The sequence below is a fragment of the Eimeria maxima genome, genomic scaffold (assembly GCF_000499605.1).
Source record: "Eimeria maxima Weybridge genomic scaffold, Emw_scaff607, whole genome shotgun sequence".
Taxonomy (NCBI): Eukaryota; Apicomplexa; class Conoidasida; order Eucoccidiorida; family Eimeriidae; genus Eimeria; species Eimeria maxima.
This window is the reverse complement of record NW_013566639.1, coordinates 1,462-18,469: the sequence shown is the minus strand read 5'-3', so window position 1 is coordinate 18,469 and position 17,008 is coordinate 1,462. Positions and strand designations below refer to the sequence as shown.

At 56.0% G+C, this 17,008-nt stretch overlaps 1 protein-coding gene across 1 annotated transcript; it reads right to left on the bottom strand.

The window, feature by feature from the left end:
* Positions 1-2,126: 2,126 nt before the first annotated feature.
* On the bottom strand, positions 2,127-16,161 carry EMWEY_00038880 (phosphatidylinositol 3-and 4-kinase domain-containing protein, putative; the record flags this gene model as incomplete). Its single annotated transcript, XM_013482410.1, has 23 exons — positions 2,127-2,452; positions 2,672-2,747; positions 2,930-3,090; positions 3,697-3,781; positions 3,928-4,169; positions 4,388-4,547; positions 4,717-5,327; positions 5,490-6,069; positions 6,234-6,593; positions 6,718-6,892; positions 7,033-7,535; positions 7,851-7,965; positions 8,159-8,443; positions 8,682-8,901; positions 9,065-10,909; positions 11,232-11,294; positions 11,449-12,371; positions 12,563-12,795; positions 12,883-14,058; positions 14,268-14,588; positions 14,732-14,883; positions 15,127-15,581; positions 15,782-16,161. The coding sequence occupies 23 exons, from the start codon at positions 16,159-16,161 to the stop codon at positions 2,127-2,129; spliced, it is 9,447 nt and encodes a 3,148-aa protein (XP_013337864.1).
* Positions 16,162-17,008: the final 847 nt, after the last annotated feature.

The window sequence follows — 17,008 nt, the reverse complement described above, 5'->3', positions numbered from 1 at the left end:
AAAAAACAAAAATAAAAATACAAAACCCTCAATGAGTCTTAAAGACCCACAAGAAAAAACCCTAAACCCTAAACCCTAAACCCTAAACCCTACAGTGCTCCATGCTCATGTATGTTAGCAAGCAGCAACAATATAACATATACATATAATAATGTACACCAATGAATATATATGCATGTACATATATATACACACTAATATTATGTATACTTGTATATGTATTAGTTTACTAATAGGCCGCTGTAGCTAACTGCAGCTAGTAGGCCTCTAGCTGTGGCTAGCTGCAGCTAGGTGCAGCTAGCTGCACCCAACTGTGGCTAGCTGTATCTAACTGTAGGGAGTGTACCTCTGTATGTAGCTGTAGGTAGTTGTATCTAGCTGTATCTAGCTGCTGCTGCTAGCCGTGGCTAACAACTGCAGCTAGCCGTACCTAGCTACAGCTAGCTGTAGCTAGCTGCAGACAAAGACAACACATGGATACGCCAAGAGCAGCATTTGCGGCTGCACAGGCCCGTTCTGCTGCCTCTATAAACACCTTTGGGTCTTCAGGGGGCCCCTACGAGGGCCCTTACGGGGGCCAGGGTATAAGGCGTGGGCCCCCCCCGTAGAAGTAAGGGGGCCCCCCCCACCGCCTTAAGGGGCCCTAAGGGGCCCCCTTATGGCAATTATTAGCCTTTACCAGAAAGGGCACCAACCAGGGTACATTCTTGCAAGGTTGCGGGTACTGGTGGCTTCTTCAATTAACCTGTTGGCTTGTGCTTCGACGTCAAGAGGGGTGGGGCTGCAGCAGCAGTAACAGCAACAACAGCAGCAGCAACAGCAACACACAGACACAACACATACAGGAATGAGCATGACTGGGGATGTATGCAACGTTGCATTCTGCACTTCCGATGCATGCATGCATCCCCACAACACGTTGCATGCATGCATGCATGCATGCATGCATGCATGCATGCATGCATGCATTCTTACCCGAAGTCGTGTCCAGTGAGTTTGTTACAAACTCTTTCAAGGACATCTTCTCTTGTCCGCGGCCACCTCAATGCAACACCTTCTGTACCCTGTTGGGCCCCCTCTCCTGGGGGCCCCCGCACTGGGAGCCCCTCACCTTGGTGTCCCCCAACCCCTGGGTGGCCTTCCCCATAACCAGAAGGGTGCTTATGAATCCCTCCATGGGGGCCCCCATTGGTGGGTTGCCTACGAGTGGGTGACCTCTGTGACCTCTTTGCTGAGGGAGATGGGGGGCCCCTGGCAGTGGGGCCCCCCTGTGGGTAAATGTTGTTATCTGCTGCAGATTGTCTAAGTACTTTTAAGGGTAGGGAAGGGTCTAAAATGCATGCAGCAAGCAGCAAATAGAGATAAAATTTATTATCTCTAAATGTATTGAGGGAAAAACAAAGAGAAGATAAAAAAATCCCTCCTGATGCCCCAACATCCATAGCACGAGATAACATTCGTGTCTGTCTGCATGCAGATAACAGCACAACAATACATATACAAACATATGCATGCGTGCATACATGTATGCATGCATGCGGATACAGCCCCAAAGAAACCACACGTTCGGTCATACACATGCATGCAGGCGTGCATGCATGCATGCATGCAGACACAAAGCATAAGAAACAGGAGACAACAGAGGCACTGCAGGAGAGGCTAGATACAGCCTTGAAAACAACAACAGCAGCAGCAGCACCAGAGAACAAACAGCAGCAGCAGCAGCAGCAGCAGCAGCATAAGCAGCAGCTGGACCTGAATGGGACGGTTTCTGGTTGTGTTGTTCTGCATGCAGCAGCTTCGAAGACATCGCTGAAGTCAATATGAGCAATAGAGCAGCCGCTGCAGCTGCTGCTGCTGCAGCAACAGCACAGCAGCAGATTGCCGGGGTGTCTGTCCCCTATTCCACACAGATAGCCACAAGCAGCCATTGCTGCATGTGCTGCTGCAATACAACGCCGCTGCTGCAACCAGCTGCTGCTGCTGCTGCTGCTGCAGCGCAGCCAAAGCAGCTGCCGCAAATCGTCGCCCGTCGTCCTCTCTAAAAAAGCCCTAAAAGCTGCTTCTAGCTGCAGCAAACAAACACATAACAACATGCATGCACTGCTGCTTCTGCTGCTGCTGCTCTAGCTGCTGCTGCTGCATAGGCTGCTGCTGCCGCTGCTGCTGCATAGGGTGCTGCTGGTGCGTGAGAAGAGAACATCTGCAGCTGAGCCTACCACTTCTGGTGCATCTTTAGCAGCACTTGCTGCAGCACGTTGAGCAGCGCTTGCATTGCTGCTGCTGCTATGGCCGCCGTGCAAGTGCTGCTGCTGTTGCTGCTGTTGCTGGTGCTGCTGCTGCAGCATATGCAGCTGCTGCTGCTTCTCTGCCGTGAAGAGGGACAACTCTAAATTTAAGGGGACACGTTGCATGCGGCGATATTTCCCTAGTAAATCCTTTAATGTTGGGGCTGCATGCAACCATTGAACCAACCCTAAGGAAGGGGAAAGAGGAATTACTTCATACAATGCAAGCGGGATGCTGCAGCAGCAGCTTTTAAAACGAACTCTGCTGCTGCTGCTGCTGTTGTTGTTGCAGCACCCCGTCGTGGTGCTTCGCCTGCTGCTGCTGCTACAGCTGGTGTTACTCAGTAAGCCCCCTAGCGACGCCTGCTGCAGCTCCTGTGGACCTGATGCTGCTGCAGGGCAGCAGCAGGGCAATTGTAGCGTCTGCTGCTGCAGCAGACGCGATATGTACTTGAAGACCTGCAGCAGCACATCCAACAGCTCAGCAGCAAAAGGCTTCAGTGCAGCAGCAGCAGAAACTGCACCAGCATGATCACTAGCAATAAAAACAGCAGCATCAGCACCACCATCAGCATCGGCAGCACCTGCAGCACGAGCAGCAGCAGAATCAGCAGCAGCAGCAGCAACAGGTGTATATATACCAATAGAATTCGTTGCTGCAGTCTTAGATCTATTTGTGCCTTAAGGAGGAATCGATAGCAGCAGCCATTCCTTCCTTCCATTGTTATAACGCGAGGCCTCTCCTTAGTTGGTAACACCAACACACGAGGCAGCACACGGTGTATACGCACTCCTGGTTGTCCTGCAGCAGCAACAACAGCAGCAGCAGCAGCAGCAGTTGCAGCAGTAGCAGTAGCAAAGGGAGAATGGCATTCGCCGTGGCAGACGCACTGACACAATCTTCCATCATCTGCCCAGCAACTCCATCTTACTGCTGCTACTGCTGCTGCTGCTAATGAGGTGCAGTGTGAGGTGGCGTCGTGCTGCAGCAGCAGCAGCAGAAGCAGCAGCAGCTCACCAGGTACGTCTAAGTGCTGCAGCGTGAGTTGCTGCAGCTGCGGCGCACTGTCATGAAGATGGCCAGTGCGGCCCTCTATTCTTTGTTGCAGCAGCAACGAAGAAAAGACGCGAAAGTAGCAGCCCCAACTCCAATGCAATGCATGCGCTGCTTCCTCGCCACACCCTGCACACATATGCATGCATGCATTCATGCCTGTATAAATCCTGCTGCTGCTGTTGCTGCTGTTGCTGTTGTGGGAAGCAGAGAGAGAAAAAGGGATATGCTTCTGCGATGTCTTAAGAAGGGGGTAGCTGCTGCAGCCACTATGGCTGCGGCTGCTTTCCTGCTGCTGCTGCTGGTGCTTTGCAGCAGCAGCTGCTGCTGCTGCTGCGGGCACAGGCCGCTCACCTTGCGAAATGAAGGACTGCAAACCCATGTACGCCTGCTGCAGTGCAGCTCCGTGCTGCTGCAAGAAGGCAGCATCTGCCGCACACTGCAGCAGCAAGCAGCACGCAGCAGCAGTAGCAGCACATTGGGCGTGCAGCAGGTGCTCAGGCGACTCAACTCGTATGAATACAGTACAAGCAGCAGCAACAGATGCAACAAAAGCAACAGCAGCAGCAGCAGCGGAAACCGCACCTTTGGTCCCTTTAGCGTGTCTTCATGCAGGGGCAGCAGCAAACGGACTGCAGCAGCATGCTGCTTCTTATCAAAAGCAAGGTGGCTTGCTGTATCAAGAGCAGCAAACCATCTCTCCCCCAGGTGTACAGACACCTGCATTAGCTGCTGCTGCAGGCAACGCGCCTCCTGCAGCAGGGATCCATGAGATGCTGCTGCAGCGGCTGCTGCTGCTGTTGCTGCACGCACCAGACTAGGACTGCCTGTACATTCCATACTCGTCACCAGCGGCAGCACTGCCGCCTGGGGCTCCGACAGAGCTGCAGCAGCAGCAGCAGAAACAACAACAGCAGCAGCAGCAAGAAAAAAATCGCAAATATGCTCCCTACAAGAGGCACCCCCTGCAGCTTCCCTCATGTATGCATGCAGTCACTCGTGCATGCAAGCCTAACCGGGTGCAGCAGCAGCAGCAGCAGCCTACCGAACTGAATTAGAATTTGGGTGTACAGCCGCTCCTGATGCTTTGTCTCTGCTGCTGCTGTCTTTGCTAGCAGCTGGTGCAGAAGAGGCTGCTGGAGCCGCAGCAAAGACGGCATCTCCGCGGACACGAGCTGCTCTACTCTGGGGTCTTCAGAGCCTGCCTGCAGCAGCAGCAGCAACAACAGCAGCAGTAGCAGCAGTAGCACAAGGGCGGGCGAGCCCAGCGTTCTGATAATGTTTGAAGATATGCTCGGGTTGAGTGAGCAGCATAAGCAGCAGCAGCAGCAGCAGCAGTAGCAGTAGCAGCAGCAATGCCTCGCTCAGGCCTACCAATCCAATTGCATGCAGCAGCGCCAATGCAAACTCTATGCCTGCTGCCGTATCTGCTGCTGCTGTTGTTGCAGTTAGACGAGCAGCACGCAGCAACGACTTGAGGGCCTCTAGCACCAGCTGCTGCTGCACACCAGCAGAAAGATGCAGTCCTTGACCCTTGCTGCCTGATGGTTGCTGCTGCTGTTGTTGTTGCTGCTGCTGCCACTGCCGCAAGGCAGCAGGAAGCTGCGGCATTTCTTCTAGAAGAAGTGGCGCCTGCGAGGAATCCTCTGCATGCATTGCTGTTGCTGCTGCTGCTGTCTCTACCACTGTCTCGTGCTGCTGCTGTTGCTGCCGCTGTTGCTTCTGCCGCGACGCCCGTGGCTGCATTGGAGCCACCGCACGCAAGATGGAGATACCCCAGTTGTAGCAGCAAGCCGCAGCTGCAGCAGCAGCAGCCGGGCAGTCTGCTGATGCTGCAGCGCGAACCGCAGCAGGTGCAGCTTCTGCTGCTGCAGCAAATCGCAGGAGCGAGTTTGTAGCAGCAGGAGACAGACTGCTGCTGCTGCTCCTGCTGTATCCAGTGGTGGCATGCAAAGGCAGCTCCTGCACTTCGTCGGTCCACTTGGCTGCAGCAGCAGCAAACACAGCAGCAGCAAACAACAGCAGCAGCAAATGTTTCCAGACAATCTCTTACAGCACAGCTGCCACTGCTGCAGCAGTTGAACATAAACCCTAAACCCTAGTTTTGGTGCCCTAAACCCTAAACCCTCAACCCCACAACAGCTTACCCAGAGTAAGGCGGCAGCAACACTGCAGTGCAGCAGCAGCAGCAGCCTGCAACACTTCTTCTTGTTGAGGCGCTAGGCGGTTTGCTGCTGCTGCTGTTGCGGTGACTGTGTCTGCTGCTGCTGTTGTTAGACCTGCTGCAGCAGAAGCAGGCACAGTCGCTCTGCATGCACGGAGCAGCAGAAGCAGCTCCTGTTGCTGCGGCGCATGCGCCGGCAGCTGCATCAGCTGCTGCAGGGGACGCGGCACCGATGGAAGCTGTAGCCTTCCAAGGTTGGCGCTGCTGCCGCTGCTGCTGCTGGTGCTGCTGGTGCTGCACGAGGAATCTGTTGCAAGCGACAGCAGCTGCAGGGCCTCCTGCTGCTGCCCCAGCCGGTGAAGCTCCCGTGCTGTCAGCAGCAGACACCAGGGGTCCCACTGCTGCTGCTGCTGCTGCCTCTGCTTCTGCTGGTAGTGCAGCAGAGGTAGTAACAACTGCAGCAGCGATCCACTGTAGGCTTCTGTGCTGCTGCAGCTCGCTGCTGCTGCCGTGCAACGCAGCAGAGGATACACTTCTGTAGACGGCATCTGCAAACTTCCCGCCTGCGGACACACACAAACCCTAAACCCTAAACCCTAAACCCTAAACTCTACACCTTAAAGCGCAAAGCCACAAACCCTCTATCTTCTTTCTGGATACGCTTCCCCTACAGCCAAAACTTTAAGCATCTAACCCTAAACCCTAAACCCTAAACCCTCAGTCGTACCGCTGCGACCTTGCGCAGAGCTCCGGGAAGCAGTAATGCTCCGTGCGGCAGCTTGTGAAGAGCAGCAGTGAAGCAACCGGTGCTGTTGCTGCTTCCTGCTTCTGCTGCTGCTCCTGCTGCTGCTGCACCTCGCCCAGCAGTAAAATCTGCTGCTGCCGAGGCACGTAACGCCTCAACCTGCAGCTGCTGAAGTGCTTGCAGCATTCCGTTGCTGCTGCTGCATGCCCCATGGCAAACAGCAGCTGCTGCAGTTGCTGCAGTATCAACTGCAGCCTGTGCTGCAGTTGCTCCTGCTGCTGTTGTTGCAGTGGTGTGGCAGCAAGAAGACCCAGCTGCAGTGTAGAAGTATCTTGCGTAGGGCTGTACATACACCAGAAAGAGACACAACAGCAACATCGTCAACAGAGAGCCTTTCCTGCTGCTGCTGCTGCCGTTGCTGCTGCAGGTCCTGAACTTCTGCTCTCCTGCTGCTGCAGATGCGTACCTCCCCTAGCTGTTTGCTGTAGAGCTGCAGTGCTTCATAGTCTCTACAGTTAAATGCAGCAGCAGCTGCTGCTGCTGTCAAGGCCTCCGATGTTGCTGCTGCTTCATGATGCTGTTGCTGCTGCTGCGCTGCTACGCCCAGCGCGTCGCTCCACAACCCCATCCAGTACAGAGCTCTGCAGCAGCCGCAGCACTAGCAGCAGCAGCACTTACTGTAAAAGAGCGCAGCAGAAGACACTCAGATAACGGCAAGCAGCAGCAGCAGTAGCAGCAGCGGAAGCAACAACAGCAGCAGCAGCGACAACAGAATTCTCACTGCAGGCTCGCGTGCCCCGACATGCCGCTGCCGGTGGTGGGCTTCAAATGGTGAGGGCTTGCTGCTGTTGCTGCTGCTGCTGCTGTTGCTGCTGTTTCGTCAAGTGTGTCTGCTGCCGTTGTTGGACCCTGGGTAGCAGCGCTGGGTGGCAGCAGCTGCATCTGCTGCAGTGTCCTGCGGAGAGCAGGAGCAGCAGCAGCAGCAGTAGCTGCTCCTGCTGCTTTCCTCATGGGGTGGAAGGAGTCATAGAATGCAAAGCATCGCCACATTGACTGCGCGATCTGCGCATGCGCCTCTGCTACTGCTGCTGGTGTTGCAGGAGGAGGAGCAGCAGCTGCAGCGCCTTGTGCTGCCACTGCTGCTTCTGTTGCTGTGGCTGCTGCTGCAGCATAGCTACTGCTGCTTGCGGGCGGCTGACTAGAATCTACCACAACAGCAAACATCACTTCCTTAGCTAGTCTCTCTAGCTGCCTGAACTGCTGCTCTAGCAGCACATGTTTAGCCTGCTGCAGCAGCGCAGCAGCAGACGCATGCTGCCCTGCTCGAAGAAGAGCCAACAGCAGCAGCATAGCTGCTGTACGTGCTGCGGCACACCAACAGCAACAACAACAACAGCAGCAATAACAACACATTAGCAGCAGTTGCAACAAGCGAAGCAACAACTAGAGCAGCAGCACCCCGCAATGCAGCAGCAGCAGCAGCAGCAGCAGCAGCAGCAGCCTACATGGTTCATGCATCCAGAGTGATTCAAATAGCCATATAGATAGAGGATTATCTCTGCATCTTTCTGCTGCCCTCCCTAGTAAACAGAGAGACACCTGCAGCGGCATCTGATGTTGCATTTGCTGCCGCTGCTGCATGTACACCCCAAGAGACACCGCGCGACGGCATACAGACACGGGGGATTCCTGCAGGCAACGCGCAAACCCGTTGCTGCAGCAGCAGCAACAACAACAGCAGCAGCACCGGAAGCACAGATATGCCGTTACAGCACAATCGCGGCCCCGCTGCTGCTGCTGCCTCGATTCTCGTTGCTCCTGCCATTGCTACTGCCATTGCTACTGCTATTGCTGCTGGTGCTGCTGCTATTGCTGCTGGTTCTGCTGCTGCTGCTGCTCCCACTCACTTTATAGCTGCGACGGCCTCTAAATTCTGCTCCGCCCTTAAGGCAAAACAGTCCTCGCAGAGAGCAACAGCAAACAACTTGTCTGCAACTACAGCAGCAGCTGCTGCTGCTGCTCCCTTCTCCTCCGCTGCGGTGCCTCCACTAGGAGCAGCAGCTGCTCCTGCTGCATCATCAGAATCAGCCTTTGCCAAAGGCGCGACAGCAGCAATACACGCCAAGTTGCTGCGGTGTACGTACAGCCCGTGCAGCCGCTGCCACCAATCCTCCCAACAGTCTACGCGGCCGCTGCAACAGCAGCAGCACAGCAGCAGCAACGAAGAAATACTGCATATACAGCCCGGGGAGCATGGGCTCAAGGGAGACTCAACACCAGCCCAACATCGAGCAGCAGCAGCAACACCAGCAGAAGCAGCAACGAAAACTTGCAGCAAGTACACCGGCATCAAGCACTTGCGAAGCAGCAGCACAAGCAGCAGCACAAGCAACAGCAGCAGCAACAACAACAGCAGCAGCAAGGGCCTACCCTTGTGCTGCATCCCATAGCTTTAGACGCAATCCCCTCGTCTCTCTTAATGACGCAGGGGCAGACCGCAACTGCCTCCTATGTGAATGTCGCCATGCTGCTACTGCTGCTGCTGCTGGTGTTGTTGTTGTTGCTGCTGCTGGTGGTGCTGCTGCTGCTGGTGCTGCTGTTGCTGTTGCACCTGTTGGAGCCCCACTAGATGCCACTGTACCTGTGCTCGCTGTAGCAACAAGATCCAGACACACACAGCAGAAAGACACATTAAGTTAGCTGCTGCTCCAGTTGGTGCTGTTGCTGTTGTTGCTGTTGTTGCTGCTACTTCTGCTACTACTGTTATTGATGCTGCTTGTCATGCAGCAACAGCAGCAACAGCAGCAACTCACAGGAATTGGCAAAGGAAGAGAAAACATCTCCTAGAGAGCGACGAACTCCCCCGTTGCCACTGCCTACCCTGCTGCAGTGCAGTCCCCCTGTGCGGCGGCCGCCGAACTCCGACTGCTGCTGGTGTTGGTGCAGGTGATGCTGCTGGTGCTGCTGCAGTTGGTGCTGCAGTGCCTGCTGCGCGCTGCTGAGGGCACTGGAAGCCGACTGCAGGATTGCTGCCTCCTGCACCTGCTGCTCCGTCCTGCGGCCGTGCCTCCAAGAGCTTTGTTGCTGCTGCTGCTGTTGCTGCTGCTGCTGTTGCTGCTGGTGATGCGCTGCTGCGCATGCAACTGCCACAGCCGCAGCAGCTCGCTGCTTTGCTGGCCCCGGACCACACCCTCCTGCAACAACAGATATTGCCCGCACCAACCCCAGAACGCCGGTGCACCAGTTGTTGCTGACGTTGCTGCTGTTGCTGCTGGCAACGGGGGTGCAGTGCAGCAGCACCAGCAGCAGAGGAAGCATGCCGCTCCACACGCGCTGACTGCAGCAGCTGCGTATAAGAGATATTGAATGCTCACACACAGAACAATAGCCAGTAAGCATAGCTTTGCTGGTGCAGGTAAAGCAGCAGCAGCTGCTGCTACAGTCACCTGTGCTGCTGCTGCTGCAGGGATCAAGACTGTTTACAATCTCGTGAGCTTTTTTATGCAGCAGCAGCAAGCGGGTTAGGCGAGGTAGTAAGGCGTTAGAGTCTGCATGCAACTGCAGCTTCAGCAGCAGGTCCAGCAGCAAGAAGGCTTCCTGCTGCGGTGTAGTTGGCAGCAACACCATGCATTCTTGATTCCCCTCTCGGCAGCCCAAGTCAACGCCGCCTGTATAACAAGCAAGAACTGCTGCTGCTGCTGCTGCACCTGCTGCAGCAGCAGCAGGCCGGGCTTGGAAGGCTCTCTCAGTGTCCCGTTTAGCTGTACATACTGGCGGCAAGCCAGCAGCTGCTGCAGCAGAACCAGCAGCTGCAGCAGAACCAGCAGCTCCTGAAAGATCTGCCATGCGGCTGGATCTTGAGAGCTTCCCGCTCCCACTGCTGCTGCTGCTGCTGCTGCTGCTGAGGCTCATGTGTCTATCCGGCAGGAGTTGCAGCAGCTGCTGCTTCTGCCGCCGCATCTTAGGCTGCTCGAAGGGCTTATCTTCGGCACCATGTCCTCCAGGGTGTCGTTGATGTTGCTGCTGTTGCTGCTGCTGTTGCTGACGCTGAATATGCGACTGCTGCGGCGGCAGCGTGGCGCAGCACAGTGGATAGTCCTGTGGCACCTCTGGGGATTGCTGCTGCTGCTGTGGTTGTTGCACAGTGAGGGATGGCAAGACTTGCTGAGTCTGATGTTGCTGCTGCTTGTGCTGTTGCTGCTGCTGCTGCAGAGACTTGCTCATCTCTGCCGTTGCAGAGTCAAGCAGCAGCAGTATTACATCACAAAGGCGCGCTGCTCCCCCGTGCTGCACCTGCTGCTGCTCGTACTGCACCTCCCATAGCAGCACGTCCAGCACCTGCAGCATCTGCATGCGTTGTACATACAGAGGGGTATCCTTCTGGTGACGCAACTCCTCCAAGAGAGAAGCTATGGGCCCAAAGGAAGCAGGCAACAGCAGCAAGCAGCAGCGCTGCTGATGTAGGCAGCAGAGACACCGCAGCCATGCTGTAGCGGACTCAACTGTAGCAGACAAGCTTCTCACACGGCATCTACTGCTGCTGCTGTCGCTGTTGTTGCTGCTGCCGTTGCTGCTGCTGCTGCTGCTGTTGCTGCTGCTGCTGCATCTGGCCCAGCTCCTAGCAGCAATTTCCGCACAGCTCGCCGGCAGCCACTCCGCTGCAGCAGCAGACAGAGAAGTGCATGCAAACAGCAGCAGCAAATACAGCTCCACTCGTCAAGCAAGCAGCTCAGCAATTGCAGCAAAATGGCAAGCTAGAACAGCAGCAACAGCTGCAGCAGCAAAACTGGCCAAAGATTGGAACAGCAGCAGCTGTATGACCAGCATTAGCCGAACCAGCATCACAGGCAGCAGCAACAGCCACAGCAACACAAGAAGGGGCAGCGAGCGCAGCAGCAGCACTACAGTCACCAGAAGCAGCTAGAACAGTAGGTCCACTACCACAGCAGCAGCAGCAGCAGCAGCAGCTTGCAGGCTTACATTCTACAGATTCCTTGAGTTGCGCTGCTAGCTGGCACAGGTAGCCTAGCTCATCTGGTAGTGCTGCACCCCACAACACACAAATGCTGCAGCTGCTGCTATTGCTGCAGCTATTGCTGCTGCTATTCTTGCTGCTACTGCTGTTGCAGGTACCCCATTGCGTTATGCTGCTGCTGTTCCTGCTACTGTTCCTGCTGCTGTGCCTGTTGCTGCTCACCTGCAGGAGGGATGATAGGAAATGGAGAAGATTCGGATATGCCTCGCTTCAGCAGAAGCAGCTGCTGCTGCGCTGCTGCTGCTGCTGGCGGCGGTGTAGCCCCATGTACTAATGCACCTAGGTATGCCTCCAGTGATTCGGCATCAGCTGCAGCTGCAGCACCAGCTTCTGCTGCTGCTGCGGTGTCTCTCCAGCAGCGGAACAACTGGAGAACAGCAGCAGCTGCTGCTGCTCTGATTCGTGCGTCACTTTCTACTATGACAACAGATGCAGGCTGCAAAACGTTGAGCAGCACGGCGCCCACCTGCTGCTGCTGTTGCCACTGCTGCTGCTGGTACAGTTGCTGCCGTCGGTGCTGCAGCTCCTGCTGTTGCTGCTGTTGCCGCTGCTGCTTAAACATGCATATATTTGCCAGCGCTCCCCATAGAACTGCAACACTGCCACAGATACGCCACCGTTGCTGCAGCATATGTAGCCCCCGCCTCTGGTGCTTCCTTTGCTGCAGCTGCTGCAGCAGCTGCTGCTCCTGTGGCAGAGCGCATAGGCTGCAGCAGCAGCAGCCGCTGCTGCCTGTAGCTTCGCCAGTAGGCGCTGTTGAATTCGCACCACTGGTTTCCTTTGTGGAGTCAGCTGCTGCTGCTGCTGCTGCATTTGTTGCCAGTGAGCATGCACTCTCTGCAGCAGCGGGACTGTCAGCGGCTGCTGCTGCTACGGTGTTGGTGCAGCAGCTAGGTACGTCGCTCAGCAGTCGTGTTATCTTCATGCAGCTGCAGTACGCTGCGTGTGTTGCTGCTGCTTCCCACGGCCCGATCTTTGCTCCTGCCAGCAGTAGACGCAACTGCAGCACGTGCTGCGCTGCAGCAAGAGGGCATGCAGCAGATTGCAGCAGAGCAACAGCCATCTGTGTGCTGCTGCACAAATACCTGGGAGCAGCAGACAGCCCGAAACACTCAGGCAACCTGCAGCAGCAACAGCAGCAGCAACCACAACAGCAGCAAAACATCACCTTAATCCATAAACCCTAAACCCTAGGCTAAGGCATGAATCGTCACTTAGCTCCGCACCTAAACCCTAAACCCTAAACCCTAAACCCTCAACAGCAGCTAGATCTTACCTGGCTAATGCTGCTGCAGCAAGCCGCTGCAGCAGCGGTTCTCCTTCAGCAAGAAGAGACTCAGCAGTGCTGCAAATATCCTCCGCTGCTGCAGTTTCTGCTGCTGCAGCATGAGGCCGTTGCGCCATTGCTGCTGCTGCTGCTGCTGCAGTTTCTGCTGCTGCAAGTCTTACATAACCGCACCTGTCTGCTGCAGCAGCAAGTGCAGCAGCTCCTGCGCACTGCAGTAACTCCTTCAAAATGCGCCCATCAGAAGCAGCAGTAGAAGCAGTGCATGCATTAAGCAGCAGACTTACAGATCGAGCAGCAGCACGCCTTACCAGAGGAGCCCGCTGCTGCAGCAACTCCCGCAGCACATCAACAACTAAACATATTGCCTCCTCCTCACTGCTGTGCTGCTGCAGCCCCGTGCTGCACAAGCTGGCGTGGGCTGCAGCTGCAATTATGTCTACCAGTGTTGCTGCTGCAGCAGCTGCGTTGCACTGAGGAAGGAGACGCAGCAGCTGCTGCAGCACCAAGTGCTGGGCATGTCTTCCTTGCAGAGTCTGCAGCAGCACCTGCTGCAGCGGCATCCCCCGCAGCAGCAGCAGCGGTTCATTATGCAGCAAGTAGCCTAGGCTAACAGGCAGCAGCCGCTCAGCTTTCTGCTGCAGCTGTTCGTCGGGTTGCTGCAGCAGAAGCAACACGCAGTGCAGCGTTAGTCCGGCACCTGATGTGCAAAAAGGGTTGCTGCTGCTGCTGCTGCTACTGTTGCCGCAGCGAATGCAAGGAGAGCTTGCTGTCTTCACAGCTCGGTGGTGTTGCTGGTGTTGTTGGTATTGCTGATGTTGGTGCTGATGCTGGTGGTGGTGGTGGTGGTGCTGCTGGTGCTGCTGCTGGTGCTGGTGCTGGTGCTGGTGGTGGTGGTGATGGTGGTGGTGCAGGCGGTGCTGCAGTTCGTGCAGCACGCCGTGCTGGAGGGCAGCAGCAAGAGGGAGAGGCAAAGAGTCCAATGACAGAATAAAACAGCCAGCCCATAAAGCGGCTTCTCTTGCTGCAGATGCTTCCCGCTGCTGTTGCTGCTGCTGTTGCTGCTGCTGTTGCCGTTGCTGCTGCTGCTCTGGCGTCTCCGGCTGACTTTCCTGCCGGTGCGCTGGCTGCTGCAGTTGTTGATGCTGTTGCTGCTGCTGCTGTTGCTCTGGCACCTCCGGCTGCCGTTCATGCTGCTGCGTGTGGTGGTGGTGCAGCAGCGGCAGCAGCAATTCATGGATGCCTACAGCGGCCCACCCGCCTTCACCGAAGGCGCTTCTATCCGGTGCTGCTGTCAGTGCGGTTTCTGCTGCTGCTGCTGCAGTGAGGAGCTGCAGGGCTGCCAGCACAACGCGCAGCTGCATGTCTAATGCATGCCCTTGCTTTTCTTCCCTCCCGTGCTGCTGCTGCTGCTGCCGTCGCCGCCGCAGAGTGGCGATGTCTTGCAGCGCACCCCGCAGCAGCACATCTTGAGCCAAAAGTCCATCCTGAATGCAGCAGCAACAGAAGCAACAGCAACAGCAGTTGTAGCTGCAACGGCAGCAGCAGTTGTAGCAGCAACATCAGCAGCAAGGCAACATGCTGCAAGCGATTACGTCTTAGCAACATATGGAGCAGCAGCCTGCAGCAGCAGTAGACTGCAGCAGCAGCAAAGGCTTGCAGCAGCAACAGACTGCAGCAGCAGCACATAGCTAACCCGAAGCTCCTGTTGTCCATTGCGCAGAGCAGCTACAGCGAGAATAAATGCTGCTTCCTGCTGCACCAAGTGTGCTGTAGCTGCAGCTTCTGCTGCAGTTTTTGCTGCTGCTGCTGCTGCTGCTGTACTCGCAGCACAGGTAGGCCGGGCCAGTGGAAGCACAAGTGACCTCATGGCCTCCCAGAGGCTGCGGTGCTGCTGATGTTGCTGGTGCTCTCCCTGCTGCTGCTGCTCCTGCTGCTCCGGTTGCCACAGTCGGACTGCTGCTGCTGCTGCTGCCTCTTTTCTTCTGACGGCTGCGGTGGGGGAGAGGAGTTCCACCTAAGCAGCAACAACAGCAACAGCAGCACGGCGTGCCTGTGTCTCTTTCTATTACCGTGTATCCTGCTGCTGCAGCTGCTGCTGCTAACGAGCAGTTGCTACAAAAGAGGAGGGTGCAACACAGCGAAGGAGGGGAAACGCACCTGTAAGGCATTCTGCTGCTGCTCTTGCTGCTGCTGCTCTTGCTGCTGCTCTAGGGGTATGCGCTGCAGCAGCAGCAAACCCAGGGGCCCCTCTACTGCAGCAGCAGCAGAGGCAGCAGCAGCTGCCTCAGCCACATCGACTGGCGTACATCCTGAGGAGACAACGCATATTATATAGGAGTGTCTGCTATACAAGACTAGCAGCTCGCTAGGCAGCAGCAGCAGCAGCAGCAGCATGCACCCCTCCAGAGAGAGCTGCCCTTGGCGCTGGTGGTGCTGCTGCTGCTGGAATTGTCAACTCTGCCCTGGCTCCGCTATCCGGCAGCAGCAGCAGCAAACAATGTGTGGGAATCTGTGGGGTTTGTCTGCATGCAGCAGCAGCAGATTCTGTTTACCTTCAGCAGCAGAAGTAGCAGCACCAGAAGCAGCAGCAAGTGTGTCTGCTGCTGTCTCCAACAGATAATAATCTGAGCAAGTTAAGGGGACACAGCGGCGGCAGCAGCTGCCTTCCTCCTCCTCATCAGAGGAAGCAGAACCTGGTCTTGTGCTGCTGTTGCTGCTGCTGTTGCTGCTGCTGCTGCTGCTAATGTCGCCGCTGCGCTCTAGCTCCAAACTGCAGACTTTGCTGCTGCTATTCCTCCTGCTGCTTCTTTGACTCCCTGAACCTGCTGCTGCAGCGAAGGCAGGATTCTGCTGCTGCTGCTGTCGCTGCTGCTGCTGCCTTTGCTGCGCTGCAGTGGAGTTGCAGAGACAGTAGGGAAGGAGCTGGAGCAACGGCCTAGCAGCAAGAGGGCCTGCTCCTTGAACAGCAGCAGCAGCAGCAGATATCAGCAGCTGCGTCGCCGCTACCCTGAACAACAGCACAGGATAACAACAGCAGCAGCCGGTGCAGCAGCAACAACAACAACAAAAACAACAACAGCAACAGCAGGTGCAGCAGCTGCAGCAGCACATGTAGCAGCAGCAACAACACCAACAACAACAGCAACGGGGCTAACCGGACTCTAAACCCTAAACCCTAAACCCTAAACCCTAAACCCTAAAGCCTACTTGTTGTGGTGTAATCCACGCCGACGATTGCAATGCAAAATAACTTCTGCTGCTGCTGCGCATACCTCCAGCAGCAAAGGTGCTGCAGCTGCACCTGCTGGTAGCAGCTGCTGCTGCTGCTGTTGCTGCAGCAGCTCCGCTGCTGTCGCTGCTGCCTCATAACACTTATAAGCACAGCTGCTGCGCAAACGGCGAAGGTGGCCTCTCGGCAGCAGCAGCCAATCGCCCCCCTTGTTGCTGCTGCTGCTGCTGCTGTTGCTGCTGCTGTTGTTGCTGCTGCTGCTGCTGCAGAGTGCGCTTGCTGCAGCTGCTGCTGCAGGAAAGGAGCCTTCTATCCCTAGACACTCAGCCCCACAGACACAGCGCTGCTTGTGCTTCATATTTACTGCAACTGCTGCTGCTGCTCCTGCTGCTGCTGCTGCTGCTGTCGACTCTGTTGGGCCCTGAAACTCTGCAGCACTGGCTGGTGCTGCAGCTGCTGCTGCAGCACCAACCTGCTGCAGGACATGAGCAGCCAGCGGCACTTATATGGGCCCTGCTGCTGATTGTAGCGGCTTCTGCTGCAGCTGCTGCTGCTGCAAAGGCTACTGCTGTTGTAACATCCTCTGCTGCTGCTGTTGCTGTTGCTGCGGTCGTCCCGCCGTGGGTACCGCCACTGCTGCTGCTCTCGCCTTGTCGCTGCTCTGCTGCTGCCTTGGCTGCTGCTGATGGTGATCCTCTTCTTCTGCTGCCTTGGCTGCTGCTGCTGCTGCTGCTGCTGTTGTTTGAGGACTCCTGCTGCAGCTACCACATTTGCTGCAGCTGCTGTTGTGGTTCGGATCTTTGCCGTTGTCTGCTGCTTCTGGTGCCACGAACGTGGCTGCTGCTGTCTTGTGCTGCTGCTGTATATGTTAGTTGTGGATCTGCTGCTGTTGCCATTGGTGTATCTTCTGCTGCTGGGGCCTCCTTATCTTAGATGCTGCTGCTGCTGCTGCAGCAGCACGAGTTGCGTCTGTTGTTGCTGCAGCAGATGGGCTTAACGATGCTGGATCTGTTCGCGTTGTTATTTTAAGGTCAATGTGTATAGTTGCAGTGTTTCTATGAGCAACAGCAGCAGCAGCAACAGCAGCAGCAGCAACAGCAACAGCAGCAGCAGCAGCAGACAGCTGGGATAGCTACAGGTTGATGGCTTTGTTGCCTCTGTCTTCTATAAGAAGTCTTTTGTTTTCTTAATAGAAGATAAATGCC